Here is a 21,833-nt window from a genome sequence, read left to right as displayed (position 1 = left end):
TGAGGAGGTGACAAGGAGGATCGATGAGGGTGGTGCAATTGATGTAGTCTACATGGATTTTAGCAAGGCTTTTGACAAGGTCCCACATGGCAGATTGGTCAAAAAGTAAAGGCCCATGGGATCCGAGGGAAAGTGGCAAGTTGGATCCAAAATTGGCTCAGTGGCAGGAAGCAAAGGGTAATGGTCGGGTGTTTTTGCGACTGGAAGGCTGTTTCCAGTGGGGTGCCGCAGGGCTCGGTACAAGGTCTTTTGCTTTTTGTGGTATACATTAATAATTTGGACTTAAACATAGGGGGCATGATTAAGAAATTTGCAGATGACACAAAGATAGGCCGTGTGGTTGATAGTGAGGAGGAAATCTGTAGACTGCAGGAAGATATCATTGGACTGGTCAGATGGGCAGAAAAGTGGCAAATGGAATTCAATCTGGAGAAGTGTGAGGTGATTCATTTGGGGAAAGCAAACAAGGCAAGGGAATACATAATAAATGGGAGGTTACTGAGAGGTGTAGAGGAAGTGAGGGACCTTGGAATGCATGTCCACAGATTCCTGAAGGTAGCAGGATAGGTAGATAAGGTAGTTATGAAGGCATATGGAATGCTTTCCTTTATTAGCTGAGGCATAGAATATAAAAGCAGGGATGTTTTGCTGGAACTGTATAAAACACTGGTCAGGCCACAGCTTGAGTACTGCGCACAGTTCTGGTCACCACATTACAGGAAGGATGCAATTGCACTAGAGAGGGTGCAGAGGAGATTTACGAGGATGTTGCCAGGACTGGAGAATTTTAGCTCTCGAGGCAGTACAAAGAAGGTTCACTCGGTTAATCCCGGGGATGAGGGGGCGGACATATGAGGAGAGGTTGAGTAGATTGGGACTCTACTCATTGGAGTTCAGAAGAATGAGAGGCGATCTTATTGAAACATATAAGATTGTGAAGGGTCTTGATCGGGTGGATGCAGTAAGGATGTTCCCAAAGATGGGTGAAACTAGAACTAGGGGGCATAATCTTAGAATAAGGGGCTGCTCTTTCAAAACTGAGATGAGGAGAAACTTCTTCACTCAGAGGGTGGTAGGTCTGTGGAATTTGCTGCCCCAGGAAGCTGTGGAAGCTACATCATTAGATAAATTTAAAACAGAAATAGACAGTTTCCTAGAAGTAAAGGGAATTAGGGGTTATGGGGAGCGGGCAGGAAATTGGACATGAAGCTGAGTTCGGATCGGTCAATGCCCTGTGGGTGGCGGAGAGGGCCCAGGGGCTATGTGGCCGGGTCCTGCTCCGACTTCTTGTGTTCTTTAGATTTGTGGTTGGGATCAGATCAGCCATGATCTTATTGAATGGCGGAGCAGGCTCGAGGGGCCGATTGGCCTACTCCTGCTCCAATTTCTTATGTTCTTATGACCAGGTTGGATAGGCTGGGGTTGTTTTCCTTAGAACAGAGGAGGCTGAGGGGTGATTTGATTGAGGTGTACAAAATTATGAGGGCCGAGATAGAGTGGATAGGAAGGACCAATTTTCCTTAGCGGAGGGTCAATAACCAGGGGGCATAGATTTAAAGTGATTGGTGGAAGGATTAGAGCGGAAATTAGGAACTTTTTTTTCACCCGGAGGGTGGTGTGGGTCTCGGACTCACTGCCTGAGAGTGTGGTAGAGGCAGAAACCCTCAACTCAATTCTTTAAAAAAAAATACCTGGACGTGCACCTGAAGAGCCGTGACCTGCAGGGCTACGGACCAAATGCGGGAAAGTGGGATTAGGCTCAGTGGCTCCTTTCTCGGCCAGTGTGGACATGATGGGCAAGTATCCTGTATGCCTCCTTAATCACGTTATTTACCTGTCCTGCCACCTTCAGGAATCTGTGGACATGCACTTTAAGATCCCTCTGAACCACGATACTTCTCTATCCTTCCATTTATTGTGTATTCCCTTGCCTTGTTTGCCCTCCCCAAATGCATTGCCTCACCCTTGTCTGGATTGAATTCCTTTTGGCTCTTTTCTGCCCACCTGACCAGTCCATTGATATTTTCCTGCAGCCTACAGCTTTGCTCAACTATCAACCACACAGCCAACTTTTGTATCATCTGCAAACTTCTTAATTAAGCCTCCTACATTTAAGTCTTAATCCTTGATATATAGCACAAAAAACACTGGACCTAGTACTGAGCCCTGCAGAACCCCACTGGAAACAGCCTTCCAGACGCAAACACCTATCAACCATTACCCTTTGCTTCCTGCCACTGAGCCAATTTTGGATCCAACTTGCCACTTTCCCTTGGATCCCATGGGCTTTTACTTTTTCGACCAGTCTGCTATGTGGGACCTTGTCAAAAGCCTTGCTAAAATCCATGCAGGCCACGTCAAACGAGCTACCCTCATTGAACCTCCTTGTTACCTCAAAAAATTCAGTCAAGTTAATCCGACATGACCTTCCCTTAACAAATCCATGCTGACCGTCCTTGATTTAACCTGTGCCTTTGTAAATGACGATTAATACTGTCCCTCAGAATTGTTTCTAATAATTTGTCCACCACCGAGGTTAGGCTGACTGGCCTGTAATTACTCAGTCTATCCCTTTTTGTACAACGTTAGCAGTCCTCCGGCACTACACCTAGAGTCATAGAGTTATACAGCACGGATAGAGGCCCTTCGGCCCATCGTGTCCGCGCCGCCATCAGCCCTGTCTACTCTAATCCCATATTCCAGCATTTGGTCCGTAGCTTTGTATGCTATGGCATTTCAAGTGCTCATCCAAATGCTTCTTGAATGTTGTGAGGGTTCCTGCCTCCACAACCCTTTCAGGCAGTGAGTTCCAGACTCCAACCACCCTCTGGGTGAAAAAGTTCTTTCTCAAATCCCCTCTAAACCTCCCGCCTTTTACCTTGAATCTATGTCCCCTTGTTATAGAACCCTCAACGAAGGGAAAAAGCTCCTTCGTATCCATCCTATCTGTGCCCCTCATAATTTTGTACACCTCAATCATGTCCCCCCTCAGCCTCCTCTGCTCCAAGGAAAACAAACCCAATCTTCCCAGTCTCTCTTCATAGCTGAAGCGCTCCAGCCCTGGTAACATCCTGGTGAATCTCCTCTGCACCCTCTCCAAAGCGATCACATCCTTCCTGTAGTGTGGCGACCAGAACTGCACACAGTACTCCAGCTGTGGCCTAACCAGTGTTTTATACAGCTCCATCATAACCTCCTTGCTCTTATATTCTATGCCTCGGCTAATAAAGGCAAGTATCCCATATGCCTTCTTTACCACCTTATCTACCTGTTCCGCCGCCTTCAGGGATCTGTGAACTTGCACACCAAGATCCCTCTGACCCTCTGTCTTGCCTAGGGTCCTCCCATTCATTGTGTATTCCCTTGCCTTGTTAGTCCCTCCAAAGTGCATCACCTCGCACTTTTCCGGGTTAAATTCCATTTGCCACTGTTCCGCCCATCTGACCAACCCATCTATATCGTCCTGCAGACTGAGGCTATCCTCCTCACTATTTACCACCCTACCAATCTTTGTATCATCAGCGAACTTACTGATCATACCTTTTACATTCATATCCAAGTCATTAATGTAGACCACAAACAGCAAGGGACCCAGCACCGATCCCTGTGGTACCCCACTGGCCACAGGCTTCCAGTCACAAAAACAACCTTCGACCATCACCCTCTGCCTTCTGCCACTAAGCCAGTTTTGTATCCAAAGTGCCAAGGCACCCTGGATTCCATGGGCTCGTACCTTCTTGACCAGTCTCCTGTGGGGGACTTTATCGAAGGCCTTACTGAAATCCATGTATACCACATCCACTGCGTTACCCTCATCCACACGCCTAGTCACCCCGTCAAAAAATTCAATCAAATTAGTCAGACATGATCTTCCCTTGACAAAGCCATGTTGACTATCCCTGATTAATCCTTGCTTCTCCAAGTGGAGACTAATTTTGTCCTTCAGAATTTTTTCCAATAATTTTCCTACCACTGATGTTAGGCTCACTGGCCTGTAGTTCCCCGGTTTTTCCCTACTCCCCTTCTTGAATAATGGTATTACATTAGCGGTTCTCCAGTCCTCTGGCACATCCCCTGTGGCCAGAGAGGTTCTGAATATATGTGTCAGAGCCCCCGCAATCTCCTCCTTTGCCTCACACAGTAGCCTGGGATACATTTCGTCCGGGCCTGGGGATTTATCCATTTTTAGGCCTGCTAAAACCGCCAATACCTCCTCCCGCTCGATGTTAATATGTTCGAGTATATCACAGTCCCCCTGCCGTATTTCTGTCTACATCGTCCTTCTCCATAGTGAAAACAGATGCAAAAAATTCATTCAGAACCCCTCCTACATCTGCCGGCTCCACACACAGATTGCCATTTTTGTCCCTAATGGGCCCTATTTTTTCCCTAGTCATCCTCTTACCCTTAATATACTTATAAAACATCTTAGGATTTTCCTTTATTTTGCTCGCCAGTGTTATTTCATGGCCCCTCCTTGATCTCCTAATTTCTTTTTTAAGTATCCCCCTGCACTTTTTGTACTCCTCTAGGGCTTCCTCCGTCTTTAGCCTTTTGTATCTGCCAAAAGCCCTCCTTTTTTTCCTAATCCATTCTCGTATATCCCCTGACATCCAAGGTTCCCTGGAGTTCTTGGAACCACCCTTGACCTTTACGGGAACATGTTGCCATTGTATGGTCTCAATCTCCCTTCTGAAAGACTCCCATTGCTCCGATGCGGATTTTCCTACAAGCAGCTGATCCCAGTCCATTTTGGCCAGATCCTGCCTTATCCTATTAAAATCGGCCTTCCCCCAATTTAGAACCTTTATTTCCGGCCCCTCCCTGTCCTTTTCCATGACCACCTTAAATCTCACCGAATTATGGTCACTGTCACCAAAGTGCTCACCTACTAGCACTTCTTCCACTTGGCCGGCCACATTCCCTAGAATTAGGTCCAGTACCGCCCCCTCTCTTGTAGGACTTTCTACATGCTGGCTCAAAAAGCTCTCCTGGATGCACGTAAAGAATTTTGTACCCTCGAAGCCTTTTACACTGAGTATCCCAGTTAATATTGGGGAAGTTGAAATCCCCCACGTTTATTACCCTATTATTTGCACAATTTTCTGAGATTTGCCTACATATCTGTTCCTCGATCTCCCCCTGACTGTTTGGGGGCCTATAGTACACTCCCATCAAAGTGCTTGCCCCCTTTTTGTTTTTAAGCTCCACCCATATGGCCTCATTAGAGGAACCTGCTAATATATCATCCCTCCTTATGGCAGTAATTGATCCTTTAATTAATATTGCGACCCCCCCTCCTCTTATACCTCCCCCTCTGTCTCGCCTGAAGATTCTGTACCCCGGAATATTGAGCTGCCAGTCTTGCCCCTCCCTCAACCATGTCTCTGTGACAGCAACAATATCATACTCCCATGTGTTTATCAACACCTTCAGTTCATCCACCTTATTCGCAAGACTCCTTGCATTAAAATAGATGCCATCCAGCCTTGCCCTCACATATTTGCCCTGTCTTCCAAGCTGACTTGTTTTTTTCTCTATATTTGGCTGCACATCACCCCCTATTGTAGCTCCACTCTGTATCCCATCCCCCTGCCAAGTTAGTTTAAACCCCCCCCAACAGTGCTAGCAAACCTCCCCGCAAGGATATTTGTCCCGCTCTGGTTCAGGTGCAACCCGTCCGACTTGTACAAGTCCCACCTTCCCCAGAAGCAGGCCCAGTGATCCAGGAAACTGAAACCCTCCCTCCTGCACCAACTCTTTAGCCACGCATTCATCTGTTCTATCCTCCTATTTCTGTACTCACTAGCCCGTGGCACTGGGAGTAATCCAGAGATTACAACCTTTGAGGTCCTGCTCTTTAATCTGCTACCTAGCTCCCTAAATTCTTGATGCAGGACCTCATCTCCCTTCCTACCTATGTCGTTGGTCCCAATGTGGACCACAACCTCTGCCTGCTCACCCTCCCCCTTGAGAATGCCCTGTAGCCGCTCAGTGACATCCATGACCCTGGCACCAGGGAGGCAACAAACCATCCTGGAGTCACGTTTACGGCCACAGAAACGCCTGTCTGTTCCCCTTACGATAGAATCCCCTACCACTATTGCTCTTCCACTCTTTTTCCTCCCAGCCTGTGCAGCAGAGCTACCCCTGGTGCCAGGAAGTTGGCTGCTGCCTGTAGCCAGAGAGGATTGGAAAATGATGGTCAGAGCTTCTGCTATTTTCTCCCTTGCTTTTCTTAACAGCCTGGGATACAGTACATCTGGGCCTGGCAAATTATCTGCTTTCAAAGATGCTAAACCCTTCAATACTTCCTCCCTCACTATGTTTATGTTTATCCCATCCAATATTTCACACTCCTCTTCCTTAACTACTATGTCTGCATCATCCCCCTCTTTTTTTTGAAGACAGACACAAAATATTTTAAGAACCATACCCACATCTTTCGTCTCCACACACAGGTTACCTCTGGCCTCTATTAGGCTCTACTCTTTCCTTAGTTATCCTCTTGCTCTATTTATTTATAATACATCTTTGGGTTTTCCTTGATTTTACTTGCCAATATTTTTTCATGACCTTCCTTTGCTATCCTAGTTTCCTTTTTTAATTTCACCTCTGCACTTTCAATACTTCTCTAGGCTTTCGGCAGTATTGAGCTCTCAGTATCTGACATAAGCTTCCCTTTTTTGCCTTATCCTACCCTGTATGCTCCTAGACATCCAGGGGGCTGTAGATTTGGGAGTCCCGCCCTTTTTCTTTGTGGGAATATATTTGCTCTGAACCTTCACTATTTCCTTGAATGCCTCCCATTGTTCTGACACTGACTTACCTTCAAGTAGCTGTTTCCACTCCACTTCTGCTAAAGCACATCTCAGCTTAGTAAAATTGGCCTTTCCCTAATTGAGAATTTTTATTCCTGGTCTATCTTTGTCCTTTTCCATAATCAAGCTAAATCTAACCGAATTATGATCTCTACCCCCAAAATGCGCTCCCGCTGATGCCCCTTCCACCTGCCCAGCTTGATTCCCTAAAATTAAGTCCAGAACCACCCCCTCTTGTTGGGCTTGCTATGTACTGGCTTAAAAAAAGGTTTTCCTAAATGCGTTTTAAGAATTCTGCGCCCTCTATACCAAGGCTGATGCAACCCACGTGCAGATGCTGGAAAGTTTTTACTGCACTGTGAAATGTCACCTTACTCCAGATCAAAGAAGGTACCATATGACTGAGCGCAATTCTGACACGTTGAATATATATCTTTAACAATCAATGTCCCATTCTCATGGTTTTGAAGGTCCGTCTAATGAAACAAATGAAGGAAGAACAAGAACGAGCTCGCATGACAGAATCTAGGAGAAACCGAGAAATTGCTCAGCTGAAGAAAGACCACCGCAAGCAAGAAGTGAGTATTGAGGTGTTTGAAAATGTTAATATATTGACAGTACTATTGACATTGCACAAAGATTAAGTTGTGAAGATTTTTCTAATCCTATTAAAGAAATGGGAATAAATCTGAGCTTTTACTTTGACATTACATCTGACATTTTGATTAGAATGACCAAATTTTGAACACAAAAAAATACAAATGTATCAGTTGAAGTGACATTTCTTAACTTAATTATTAGTTGGTTAACTAATTGTGAGCTCAGTTCTGTGATATTCCTCGCAGATCTCCTATGAAATTGCTCATGGTGAGTCAGAGGTGCCACTGAATTTGGAGGGCTGGCTGCTATTCCAGTGTAATAGACAAATGTTGACAGGGTTTTTCCATTATTAAAGTTGATAAAGTGCAACTTAAAAATGAGACACAAGTAAGATTAATGTAAACCGGAAATTCGTAGAAGAATTTTAATCAATTATGTATAGTGGAAAAATCCATGGTTTTGCTCTTGGTGAGTCAACGAATATGTTCTTTCTGTTGGCTGTCTGTGTTGCAGCTTATGTGTTTTCTGTCTGTCTTCTGCTTGTTTCTCTCGTTATGGTTCTCTGTCCCTTACAGTATTGGTTAAGGAGAATATTGCTATGCTGGAGAGAGGCTATCCTTGAGGGTCAAGGACAGAATCTATCTCTCGTAAAGGAGTTTCTCGGTAGCAGCGATCACAATATGATTGAATTTCGCATTCGGTTTGAGGGAGAGAAGAACAAGTCCAAGACTAGTGTGTTAAACTTAAATAAGGGCAATTATGAGAGCATGAAGACAGAGCTGGCTAAAGTGAACTGGAAAATTAGGCGAAGGGATAGGTCAGTAGAGATGCAGTGACAGACATTTAATGAGATATTTCATAACACTCAGCAAAGATGCATTCCTGTGAGAGAGACAGAGACTCTAGGGGAAGGACATACCATCCATGGCTAACTAAGGAAGTTAAAGATAGTATCAAATTGAAAGAAAAAGCATACAATTCCGTGTAGATTAGTGGCAGGTCAGAAGATTGGTCAGACTATATAAAAAAAAACAGCAAAGAATGACTAAAAGATTAAGGAGGGAGAAATTAGAGTACAAGAGAAAGCTAGCTAGAAATATAAAAAATAGTAAGAGTTTCTACAGGTATTTAAAAGGAAGAGATTAAGTAAAGTGAGCATTGGTCCTCGAGAGAGTGTCTGGGGAATTAATAATGGAGAATAAGGAAATGGAGAGAGATTGTAGAACACTGAGGTACAGAGGGATCTGGGTGTCGTAGTACATGAATCTCAAAGTTAGTATGCAGGTCCAGCAAGTGATTAGGAAGGCAAATGGAATGTTGTCATTTATTGCAAGGGGAATGGAATATAAAAGTAGAGATGTCTTGCAACAGTTGTACAGGGCATTGGTGAGACCACATCAAGAATACGGTGTGCAGTTTTGGTCTCCTTATTTAAGAAAGGACATAATTGCTTTGGAGGCGGTTCAGAGAAGGTTCACTCGACTGATTCCTGGGATGAGGGGGTTATCTTATGAGGAAAGGTTGGACAAGTTGGGCCTGTATACACTGGAGTTTAGAAAGAATGAGAGGTGACCTTATTGAAACATAAGATCCTGAGTGGACTAGAAGGGATAGATGCTGAGAGGATGTTTCCTGTTGTGGGAGAGACTAGAAGTAGAGGCCACAGTATAAAAATAAGGGGTCTCCCACTTAAGATGGAGATGAGGAGAAATTTTTTTCTCAGTGGGTCGTGAGTCTGTGGAACTCCATTCCCCAGAGACCGGTGGAGGCAGGGTCATTGAATATTTTTAAGGCTGAGTTAGATAGATTTCTGATTACCAAGGGAGTCAAAGGTTATAGTAGGTAGATTGGAAAGTAGGGTTGAGGTCACAATCAGATCAGCCATAATCTTATCAAAGGCTCGTGGGGCTGAATGGCCTACTCCTGCTCTTAATTCGTATGTCCGTATCTGGTTAGAGTTTAGTAACAATAGAGGTGCCATTACACTACTGGGTGTATTCTATAGGCCACCAACTTGTGGGAAGGATTTGGAGGAGCAAATTTGCAGGGAAATTGGAGAGGTGCAAGAACTGAAGTAGTGATAATGGACTTCAACTATCTTAATATAGATTGGGATCGTAATAGTGTAAAGGGCAAAGGGGGGGGGAGGAATTTCTGAAGTGTTCGGAGAACTTTCTTGATCAATATGTTTCCGGCCCAATGAGGAAGGAGGCGTTGCTGGATCTGGTTCTGGAGAATGAGTTAGATCAAGTGGAGCAAGTGTCAGTTGGGGAATGTTTCGGGAACAGCGATCACAGTATCATAAGGTTTAGATTAGTTATGGAAAAGGACAAGGAGCAATCGAGAGAAAAATTACTTAATTGGAGGAGGGCCAATTTCAGTGGTTTGAGAACGGATCTGACCCGGGTAAATTGGAATCAAAGATTGGCAGGCAAACCTGTAATCAAACAGCGGGTGGCCTTTAAAGAGGAAATGGTTCGGGTACAGTCTAGGTACACTCCCACAAGGGAAAGGTAGGGCAACCAAAGCCAGAGCTCCCTGGATGATGAAAGAGAGAGAGTAAGATGAAGCAGAAAAAAGGGGTGTATGATAGATGTCAGGTTAATAATACAAGTGAGAACCAGGCTGAATATAGAAAGTACAGAGAAGTGAAAAAGGAAGAAAGAGGGGTTAATGGAGAGTGAGAATGAGCTGGCGGTAACATAAAAGGCAATCCAAAAGTCGTCTTTAGGTATATAAATAGTAAACGGGTAGTAAGAGGGGTGGGGCCGATTAGGGACCCAAAAAGGAGATCTATGCATGGAGGGTGGAGGGCATGGCTGAGGTACTAAATGAGTACTTTGCATCTGTCTTTACCAAGGAAGATGATGCTGCCAAAGTCACAGTAAAAGGGGAGGCAGTTGAGATACTGGATGGGGTGAAAATTGATAGATAGGGTACTAGAAATAATCGCTATGCTTAAAGTAGATAAATCACCCAGCCCAGATGGGATGCATCCTAGGTTGCTGAGGGAAGTAAGGCTGGAAATTGCAGAGGTGCTGGCCATAATCTTCTCAGATATGGGGGTGGTGCCAGAGGGGTGGAGAATTGCAAATGTTGCACCCCTGTTCAAAAAGGGGTGTAAGGATGAACGTGGCAACTACAGGCCAGTCAGTTTAACCTTGCTGGTGGGGAAGCTTTTAGAAACGATAATCCAGGACAAAATTAAGTCACTTTGACGAGTGTGGGGCAACAAAAATTTCAATTACTGTAGGAAGAAAAAAAGACTTTTTTTGTTAAAGCGTTTTGAGACTTGGGAAAAGATAATACAGCACCATCTAGTGGTGTTACGGATAATGGTTAATTGTTACAGGTAAGTGCATTAGTATTAATAGAAATGCTTACTTTACAATGTAAAATTGTGACGAGTTTGTGGGCAGAAAGCATATGCCACAAAAAATTTTAATAGATAACTGGATATATAGATAAATGATCAATGTTTTATTTCAGGCTAACCAATATACATGATATTCAGAGTAAAATGCAGCTTCTGTAGATAGACCTGTCGTGATCCATATTTAGCACTTGGTCACAGAATTAACCTTTTTCTTTTTACTGTAATATTTCATACATGCTATTTCACAGGCTGCCTAGCATTCGTTCCAGTGCAAAAGGCAGGAAACTCCAATCTGCCGTACTATATTCAATCTAAAACTAGTCATTGAATTTATTTACTGAAATTACAGCCAATAAAATGATATGCTATTTTAATCTATGTGGCAGATAAGCAACTGTTTGCAATCTTGAAGTTCAGTCTTTTAACTGAGCCTTTGGAGATGTAACGTGCACTTCCTCTGCCCCATGGAATTCCATCTGACCACTGTGGCGTGGAAAATAGTTGACAAGAGAATCGGGAGTTGATGAAAGAAAATCCCCATCTATTAAACCATTTCTCTGGGTCTCCAAGCGAGAATACAACTTACAAGATCTAAGTGGTGGTTTCTACTAGGCAGGCAATTATGTTGATCAGTTTTGACATTGAGATTGGAGGGTGAACAGCAGACTTGACAATTGTGGGTTTTGGTTATTTTTGACCTCTGACTTGCATATCAAACAGCCTGGCACTAAGACTACAACATCACATTTCAAAACCACGCAGCAACTTCTGATGTGACTGTGATGGACAGCACTGTAGGGAACTGGCTGGCTCGATTCTCCAGCTAAAATTTATATATCTCTAGACAGTGATTGTTTATTACTTGCTTCCCTCCACACCTTAAAAGAATTCCTTTCAGATAACAGCTAAATGGAGTTTCATTTTAAATTCATAACATGTTGGCATAACTCAAATTTCTGCATGGTGCAATTTATGTAATATGAAGCAGTGTTCCATCACAATCATTTGCAGTTGATCTGTTAAGTTGTTTCAAGTTAAATTATTCAAAGAAAACTAATACTATCTTGCCAAATGAGATCAATTTTATGTAGTGTCAAAATAATGTTTCCTGCATAAATTAGAGCCGTTGCAAAAAAAAATCTACTTTCAACACTTGGTTTACCCTTGGAATGTAGAGGACAAGAAATATAAATGTGGTGTTAGGGGAGGACTACTTGGCACACCATCCTACAGGTCCATCCTCTTCGGAATGCTTAGCATTCCCATTTATGTGGGATTTGGGGTAACTGTCTTCCAGGCCTATTAACAAATCTTCCAGGCACTTGTGCATGTTGTTTCCTTGTTGGTTTGCTGAGTGGGATACAAAATGGCAGACAACTTTTATCAATCAGGCACCGTTTTGCATTACGGTCGGACTGTGTGCTGCACTAGTACACTGATCCTCTGATTTTACCAAATCTTTTTTGGCGTCTCAAGTTTTTTTGGCTACATCCACCCTCGTTCTGGAGGTTACCTCATGAGCAACAGCATGTTGCTGTCAACGTCTTGGTCTTCCATGCCTTCGTCCACTCTTCTCCCTGCTCCCCCAAAGGATCAAAGCAAAGTGGTGCATCCAGAATAAGTCGACAAGCAATTGTAGAAAATGCTCAACAAGGCATTTGTATGTACAGTGTCGGCCACACCAAGGTACTAGTGCAGCAAGAAGTGCCTCATAATCCTATGTGCAGCAGAGCTTTGTTTTGTGTGTCACTTGATTAGTGCAGAATTGTAAATTTTGTAAAATGTTTGCGCTGAATATAATAAAACATTCCCTAAACCTGTGAAAATATACTATCTCTAAATGAATTTGGGAAATGAAATGCAACTCCTTGCTGCTGACTTTATGGTTTTATATCCTAGTCTAGTTTACTTCAGTAGGCAAGGTCCTATTCTAGCTGAAGTTACTATTTACATAGCTTCTTTCCCTCCACACAGACTTGAATTTTTTAAGGTATTTTATTAATTTCTTTCTTCAGCATCAAGTGAAACTTCTGGAAGCTAAGAAACGACAACAAGAAATAATCCTACGGCGAAAAACAGAGGAGGTGAGGCACTGTTCATTATTTGCACTGTTATAAGTCAAAACAATAATATTTATTGCAACTGCTAAAGATGTAGCCCAAACATGCACATGCTGAAAACCTATCTGAAGCTTCAAACAGCAATATTAATTGCAGCAGTGAGAAGGTTGCACTGTTATGCTGGAATGTAGTCTGAAAAGTTAATTCTATTGATGCATAAATTACACCTCATTTAATAGGTTACAAAAACCTCAAACTTGCAATTCAGGTCATTCATGAAACAGTAGGTATGGAAATAGTCGTATCTTCAGTTCCTGTGCAGTGAATGTGAATTAAGTTATTGCTGTTACAGCATGGGTTTACCAGTATTGAAAATATGTCAGTCTGTCCACAGTCAAGAACCCATTGCTATTTTCTGTTTGAAAACTGTCAGTTGTGTAAGGGGACTCGATCTTTCTTGCAAGGGAATTCTCAATTGTGCTGTTATATAATCTTATTCTTTATGGGGTGATCAGCATTGAATCACAAAGAATAGTCCATAGGTATAATCTTATTCCAGAGCACACCGTATATAGTTGTAACCTAGATCTACTTGCTGACTTTATTTTTGTTACACTAAGAAGCCTGGGAATGATATGTTCTGTTTGAAGAGGTTAGAGCACATTTTAGACAGTGTTTTCTTTAGTGCAGTACAGGCATTTAAATTGAGTAAACATTAACTAGGTTTAGAAAATTTGCTGTTTACCTGATCCATGATTAACATGAGAAAAGGTTTAGAGATGTGATCAGGATTTCAGGCCTTGGACTAAATTATGAAGGAAGGCTTCGGCAACTACATTTATTTTTGCTAGAGAAAAGACTCCTAAGGGGAGACATGACACAGGTCTTCAAAATAATGAAATATATAGAAAAGGTTGGAGTAAACGAGCTCAAACTTGGACAATGAACATAAGACTGGAGGACACAATACAAAATTCCCAAAGCTTCAGATGTTAGATTAGAAAATCCTTTTTATCCCCATAGGATAGTGGGTATGTGGAACAAACTTAGAAGGTAGTTAATTGGGTCATTTGGCACATTTCAAAAGTGAGCTAGATTGATATCTATTGAGATTGAGGATTATACTGCTTGATTTTTTTTTTAGTGGGAGTAAGGGGTGAAACTTAGTGTTCGTAAAGTAGAGGGATCAACAGGTGGTGTAGGATAGAAGTCCCCCATGGAATAATCATACATGGGCTTCAAATGGCCTATTCTCACTCTTGATTTTTCTTGCGTTCTAAACCTATTATAAAACACTTCATTGTGTTAAAACAGTGCTGAGATATTGTTCTAAAATACAAACAGTAGTATTTCTCAGTAAAATAATGAATACACGAAATGTTCCTAGCAAAGTCTCAGTTCCAAAGTTTCTTAATATCAGTCAATATTTTAGTGATTTTCATTAATGTTTTCCTCAAGTACTTTCATCTTAACTATGTGGATACTCCACCATTTTCTCCTCCATATTTTGCCATTCATTATCATATAAGTACTTACAAGTTGAGCAGTAATGTTCGTGAAGTTTTTGTTCATAAATTAGAACATCAGTGGAGCGCACTGGAAAATGTGAACTCTTAAGTTGCAGCACAATTTGAGACTTATTCTTTGTTTTGTGTTGCAGTACAATGAAGTGTCCTTTATTTTGAAATGTATGTACCTTCATTACTTATCAGGCAGTAACTTAAAATCCAGTTCAGTTAGGGGATCAATCCAACCATTTTTCCTCCTCTTCGATCTGTTTTCAGGTCAGTTGAAGCGACCAATGTAAAAACAAATTCATGTACCTGTACAGTATACAAGCTGTTGTTGCCGAGGATTCCTCAGCCTGATGTAAAATGATCATTCAGACTAATTAATGCACCCAATTGCTTATAATAGTTCTAAAATATTTTTGTGATCAATTGTTGCTAGTCACGTTGGTGATTCACATACTAATGTTGCAAATTGATGTGTAGAGTTCATAAAAACTGTACCAGATTATTTCGAGCAGAATTTTATTTAGAGAAAAGTTAATTTCCTAAAGGGTAATTGATGAATTACTACTTTCTGTGACCGGATGTCTCTGGTGTTTTCTAATATATGTATTAGTGCTGCATTTCAATTTTGGATACCACGGCTAAATTAAACATTTCAAGTATCTTTGCGACCTTCCATATTTTTAAATTATCAAATTTAAAATAAACTTTAAATTTTGAAATGGCTAAAATTAACCAAAAGGTATCAATATTCTAAAAATATAGCTCTTGATTGCTGTGGCTAGCTGAACCATAGAGACCAGGAAGGTAACGGGTCTCAATATCCTGTCTGCTGAGTTAGCTGAACTCAACCAGGATGGTAATATAGGCGCGATATTGACTTCAGCAGTACTGGATTAGGGAGGGGAAATCTACTAGGGTGCTCGATTCTGATTATAATTCCAGCAGGGTTCACTGGATAGCCAGTGTTAGACATGGCTGTGAAATCTCAACAGTTGTTGAATTTACTAACACATAGTATCAAACTTCGCGCATGAATAAATCATGGCCACTTGATATTTTTGGAACCGTACCTGAGTTAAGAAGTCAGTGTCCTAGAGAGGAAGGGAGAAAATCGACATGGATGAAAAAAAAGTCAATTTGTTAGTGATCTTAGATTTTGAATGAGGCTAATTTTTTTGAAGTTTGATTCATGTGTCGACATTGATGCAAGGTTCAGGACATTTTAACAATGCTGCAGCAACCACACAGGATTTCAAAAGGTGATGAACATGACGTTTTGTAGCATTCAAAAAAAAATGTGAAAACTGTTGCTTGAGGCTATCTGTAAATCTTGTGACGTCCTGTTCGTATAATTATATTGAACAGAAGACTTAAGCTGATTAAAATTAACATTTGCTCAAAAAACAATGTTAATTTGCTTTTAAAAACTAAGTTATCCTTGTACAGAGCATTTTGTGTGCCATGACTCGTGAGTATTCATTGAATGAGTCTCCTGTACCAGCCTTGTTATCAACAGTTCTGCTCCAAATATTTGACCATAGTTAAGGATGTGTGCACTTGATAAACCTGGCTGCGAGCCCAATGTCAGTCAGAGAGATTGGACTTATGCCATTGATTAAGTATGAATGGAGCATTGATGTGTATGATGGCCTGCATTGACTTATGGATTGTTGTCTATTTACGTTGAAATGGAGTTGACAAATATTACTTCACTTTTGAGCCACCACCTTGGGTGAGTGGATCTGAAGCAATAAGATACATAAAATTAATGACTTTTGGCATTCTATTCACAATTGTGAATCTTATAGGAATTATATTCTTTAATTTACACTTGAAGTTTGTTTGGAGTTGCCAACAATGAGAGCAGTGAGGTTATTCCATTTCAGATCTCAAGCAGAAATTTTGTTAAATTTTAAAAAAAAACTTTCAACTAAAGGTGAATCAACAATCATTCTGGCTGCATTCTCAATTCTGTTGTGCACGCGATTTTCATGCTCTGTGGCAGCACAACTATCGTTTTGAGTACAGAAATCAAGTTTTATTTAGGATACCACTGCCTTTAAGTTTGTGTAACAGCCTTTCTTGTGGAACTTACTCCAATGCTTTCTGTACTCTGGAGCGTTCTAATATCTACTTCGGATGTCACTTCCTCAGTTAAGAAAGTTAGTCGGGCAGGATCTGCCCCTTCTGAAATCTTTTGACTCACTTCCAGGGTGTTTCCATTTGGATAGTCTGACCAACAGTCATCGACCTGAAACACTGTTTCTCTCTCCACAGATGCTGCCTGATCTGAATGTTTCCATTATTTTCTGTTTTAATTTCAGAATTGCAGTATTTTGCTTTTTGTTAGATAATCCTAAAGTTTGTTCATTATTCCATTATTTTACCAATACTGATGAGTAATGGGTCTGTAGTTACCCGGTACATTTTGTCACCAAAGTAAGTACCATGTTAGCTTGTTTTCAATCCAACGGTACCTCCTGTACTGTACATGTGTGAATCTGGGGATAAAGGATCAATTTTTGTGCTCATTAACATGAGGGATGTCCATGGATCACAGTGCTGGTTCTTTTGCCCAGTTTCACCAGCAAGCATTGTAAGACTAAATACAGCATGAGCCTGATGGAGTGAAAGACCTGTTTTATTGCATCCCTTAAATCCAACATCAGAAGAGCTGCCCTCCTAAATTTTCCATTTGCCATGCCATCCATCATTGTGTGTAGTCTAGTGACAAGTTGGTATTATTGACCATTTTGTGCTGTGGAACTACGCCCACTGGGATCCAACCTAATCTCGCTGATCCTTACAACTGTCAAAGACTGGAGACTGTGATCTTGTCACTCTGAGCTGAATTCAGACATAGATTCAAGAGGTGAGGTGACTGTTCCACCAGCTACACCCGCTGTTTGTATGTTAACATTTTGGATAATTGAGTGTCTTTGGGTCATAAATGTTTAACGTCTGTTTTGGAGTCTTTTATATCTTTGTTGCTCAAGGCATGCAATATTATCTTTAGGTTACAGCCCTTCGAAAGCTATCAAAGCCTATGTCAGATAAAGTAGCTGGACGAGTGAATCGCAAACTGAGCTTACCAGACCATATTTCAGAACCACCACCCCACACGAATATTTACGATCATGACCGATCGGCTAACTTCAGTGGCCCGCATAAAGGGAGGACTCCTACCTCTAGGACCCCGGTTACTCAAGCAGACAAAACAAATGGAATGAGGTATTTTTGGTGCTATTCAGTCTTTAGATTTTCTAGATGAAGAACAAAGTAAAAATGCATAATGTATTTTTGTCATTTTTAATTTGCCAGTGCTCCCAAAATAGTTAAGTGTACTATGTGATGATGTAGATAGATGAACCAGAAATATTCCTGTTTTAATCCCTAGCCTGTGCTCAATCAGTTCGTTTCAGCCAAGGTAGTTGTGGAGATGAAAAATTTGGTCTGTGTCCTGGGCTAAGGAGGGAGCAATCTTCTGGATTCTTGCTGATTACTATCCAGTATCCATGCTGTTAAACACCTGTGGTTCATAGAGTGTAAGATCAGACTTTACTGATGTATTCATAGTTAATTTGCCAGACTTTCATTGTTTAAAATTCTATTAAGAATGGAAATTTGGTGTCCAAGGACTGCTGGTACTCATGACGCTCATAACCCAGCGTGAGTCGCTACCTGCACAAGGAAGGAAAGAACAAACTTTTATTTACCATCTTAGTTCATTTTCAGGACATCCAAAAACACTCACATGCCCTTACACGTGTAATGTAATCTTTGTTTTATAAGCAAACATGACAGCCAGATCTCTCTCAGATGAGATGAATGACCAGTTGATCTGTTTTTGGCAGTGTTGGCTGAATGTTGGTTAGATCACCAGGTGAACTTCTTGCTCCTCAAATAGTGACATGACAAACAGATCAAATAAGGAGACGGGACTTCTTTAATGTCCCATCTGTAAGATGTTACTTCTGATGCAGTTCTCTATATCTATCTATCTATGTATGTATGTATGTACGTATCTATCGATCGATCTTGGAATGAGTTTTGGACCCACAATCATCTGATGCCAAAGTGAGTGCTACTAACTGAGCTAAGCTCATGCTAAGGGGAAAGTGAGACACTGGAAAAACATGAGGGTCTATCATCCTTGTCTAAGTAAATTGACTTTGATTAGAAGGGGTGACTTGGTGCTCCCAAAACACTACTTCAGAGTCTTGGGATGAAGTAGAACTTCCCACAAGTAAAAGAATTACTACAACTACGTCACCAGGCCTGGATGATCTAAGCTGCAGAATATTGAGGGAGGTTCATGATGAAAAAGCAGAGATTCTAATCATTTCCAAATTCTGAGGTAACAAATTGCACCATAATGGTTCGAAGGTTGTGAATAGTACGCCTTTCAAAAAAAAAGGAAAGAAATAAGCTGGGTAATTATAGGCTAGTTAAGTGTGTCAGTAGTAAGTAAATTACTGGAGTCCATAATGGATAACCCAAATAACACCGAAAGATAAGGGCTAATGAAGAATGTTGAATACTGATTTGTAAGGGGCTGGTCATTCATGAATTGGCTAATTTAAGTAAATTCTTGAGAAAATTACTAAGCGTAGAATGAGAATGGCTTTTGTGACGTTATCTATTTGGATATTGAGTAAGTGGTTGAACTCCGCCATAAGAGACATGTTGCGAAAAGTAAGATTCATGGTATTAAAGATAAAGTAGTGGCTTGAATGGAGGGGTGGGTAAAGGGCAAAGTGGAGAATCTCTTGGAATGGCCTGATGTAGCTAGCATGTGCCCTGGAAATATGTGTTGGTACTGTTGGAAACCTTGGGGTATGTCAGATGTTTCTCATAGTCGGGATGAAGGGCCACACCTGTAAGTGAGTCCTTGCTCCCTATAAACCATAGTGTGACCGTATGTTTATAATATCTCTAGTACTGTAGCAGTGCCAAGGATTGAATAAAACACTTTCATCATGGTAATTTATCACTGGAAATGAGACACACCTTTCTAGTCTTGGAATAACAACAATCATCACTCTCCGACCCTGTGACTTCGGCTGTGACCTACGAACCAGGTTTACTCGAAGTAATAAATGAAGAGTAGCAAAATATTTACCCAGCAGGTTCCACTGCATTACAACCTATTGGGGATGTTGGTTAGACTGCAGTTAGGATTGTTTTGGGCACCCCACAATAGAAAGGATATTAAGTTATGGAAAATGTTTGATGTAGCTTTACTAAAATTATAAAAGGATGGGAGAATAAAATTATATTGGTAGACTAACAAAAAAACAGTACAGTATTCACAGGAACAGAAAAGGTTAAAGAGGAATCTAATAGAAATGTACAAAGTTTTGAAAGGTTATGAGAGAATGAATAGTGTAAGATTATTTCCACTAGTGAATTGAAAACAAAATGGTATAAATGCAGTTAATGTAGATTAGAAGGAATTTTTCCACACGAGTGTTATGATATGGAATGCTTTACCACATGGCTTTTGAAGCGGAGACTATCAGGATATTTAAAAATGAATTGGATAAACACTTTAAAAATATTAAGTTATGGGGATTGCGCAGAGGAATGAGGAGGTTCTCAGGGCCCGAATGGCCTCCTTCCGTACCAAAAGAAATGACCTCACTTGTGACTTAAAGAACCACCAAGACAGAAGAGAAACAAAAATTATTAGAATAGTAATCCTGGAATCATGCCATACACATATTGGATTCTGAAAAAGTGGAATTGAAGATTGATGTGTAGTGTGTACAGTAGAGGAAATTGATGATCAGTATCATTGCAAAGCAAGCAATCCTTTTGTGCCAAATCTATTTAAAAGTGCAGGGACTTCATCTCGAGGTGTAGAATATAAAAACAAACAAGTACTGCAGTTACGCAGAATGCTGGTCTTGATTTCATTCCGTTTGGGCACCTGATTTTAGGAAGGAAGTATTGGCTTTGGCAGGAGTCCAGCAGCAATTCACCAGGTTGGTATCTGAGATGTAAGGACATGGCAATTATGAGAGGCTGAGTATTGCATTGTATTCCATGGCGAAGAAGTAATCCAATTGATGTTAAAAATAATGAATTTTTGGAATTGACCAGGCAGATGATGAAGTATATTAGAATTTTATTTCTACCAAAGGAATCCAGAACAAGGGGACACAAGAAAATTAGAACTAATTTGAAAGTGAATGCAGAAACAATTTCGCCACACAATAAATTGAAAATATATGATGTACACTACTTAAAGGCCTATAAATGAAGCATCAATTGAAGCACTTAAAGACATACTTGAGATAGACACTAGAGAGGCATGGTATCAATGGAAAGATGGATAAAGATTAAAATGATAGAGCTGCCATGGCTAACAGTTGGTGGAGTAGGCTCAATGGGCCAAATGATTGCATCCTGTTTTTTATGTTCCATGAATTAGAATCATAGAATCATAGAAGTTTACAACATGGAAACAGGCCCTTCGGCCCAACATGTCCATGTCGCCCAGTTTATACCACTAAGCTAGTCCCAATTGCCTGCACTTGGCCCATATCCCTCTATACCCATGTAACTGTCCAAATGCTTTTTAAAAGACAAAATTGTACCCGCCTCTACTACTGCCATCTGGCAGCACGTTCCAGACACTCACCACACTTTGAGTGAAAAAATTGCCCCTCTGGACCCTTTTGTATCTCCTCTCACCTTAAATCTATGCCCCCCCCCTACCTTTGGGAAAAGATTTTGACTATCTACCTTATCTATGCCCCTCATTATTTTATAGACTTCTATAAGATCACCCCTTAACCTCCTACTCTCCAGGGAAAAAAGCCTCAGTCGATCCAACCTCTCCCTATAAGTCAAACCATCAAGTCCCAGTAGCATCCTAGTAAATCTTTTCTGCACTCTTTCTGGTTTAATAATATCCTTTCTGTAATAGGGTGACCAGAACTGTACACAGTATTCCAAGTGTGGCCTTACTAATGTCTTGTACAACTTCAACAAGACATCCCAACTCCTGTATTCAATGTTCTGACTAATGAAACCAAGCATGCTGAATGCCTTCTTCACCACCCTATCCACCTGTGACTCCACTTTCAAGGAGCTATGAACCTGTACTCCTAGATCTTTGTTCTATAACTCTCCCCAACACCCTACCATTAACGGAGTAGGTCCTGGCCCGATTCGATCTACCAAAATGCATCACCTCACATTTATCTAAATTAAACTCCATCTGCTATTCATCGGCCCACTGGCCCAATTTATCAAGATCCCGTTACAATCCTAGATAACCTTCTTCACTGTCCACAATGCCACCAATCTTGGTGTCATCTGCAAATTCTACATATAAATAATTCAAACTCTTAAACACTTGCAAATATTTCAGTCACTATTATTGCTAATTTCACTAACCGTTTTAAACAAGTTTGTACATAAGATCATATGAAATTGTGTAGGCTAACAA

At 41.1% G+C, this 21,833-nt stretch overlaps 1 protein-coding gene across 7 annotated transcripts in view; it reads left to right on the top strand.

Moving 5' to 3' along the window:
• Positions 1 to 21,833, top strand: part of kif21a (kinesin family member 21A) — a 139,374-nt gene that overhangs the window by 58,642 nt on the left and 58,899 nt on the right. For all 7 annotated transcript variants that reach the window (XM_068004806.1, XM_068004807.1, XM_068004810.1 and 4 more), the window contains exons 16-18: positions 7,292 to 7,399; positions 12,813 to 12,881; positions 17,391 to 17,605. In XM_068004806.1, the coding sequence (XP_067860907.1) occupies positions 7,292 to 7,399; positions 12,813 to 12,881; positions 17,391 to 17,605 (392 nt within the window). The remainder of the gene's footprint in view (positions 1 to 7,291; positions 7,400 to 12,812; positions 12,882 to 17,390; positions 17,606 to 21,833) is intronic.

The sequence above is a fragment of the Heptranchias perlo genome, chromosome 24 (assembly GCF_035084215.1).
Source record: "Heptranchias perlo isolate sHepPer1 chromosome 24, sHepPer1.hap1, whole genome shotgun sequence".
In the NCBI taxonomy this organism is placed as follows: Eukaryota; Metazoa; Chordata; class Chondrichthyes; order Hexanchiformes; family Hexanchidae; genus Heptranchias; species Heptranchias perlo.
This window is presented reverse-complemented; position numbering and strand designations above follow the sequence as displayed.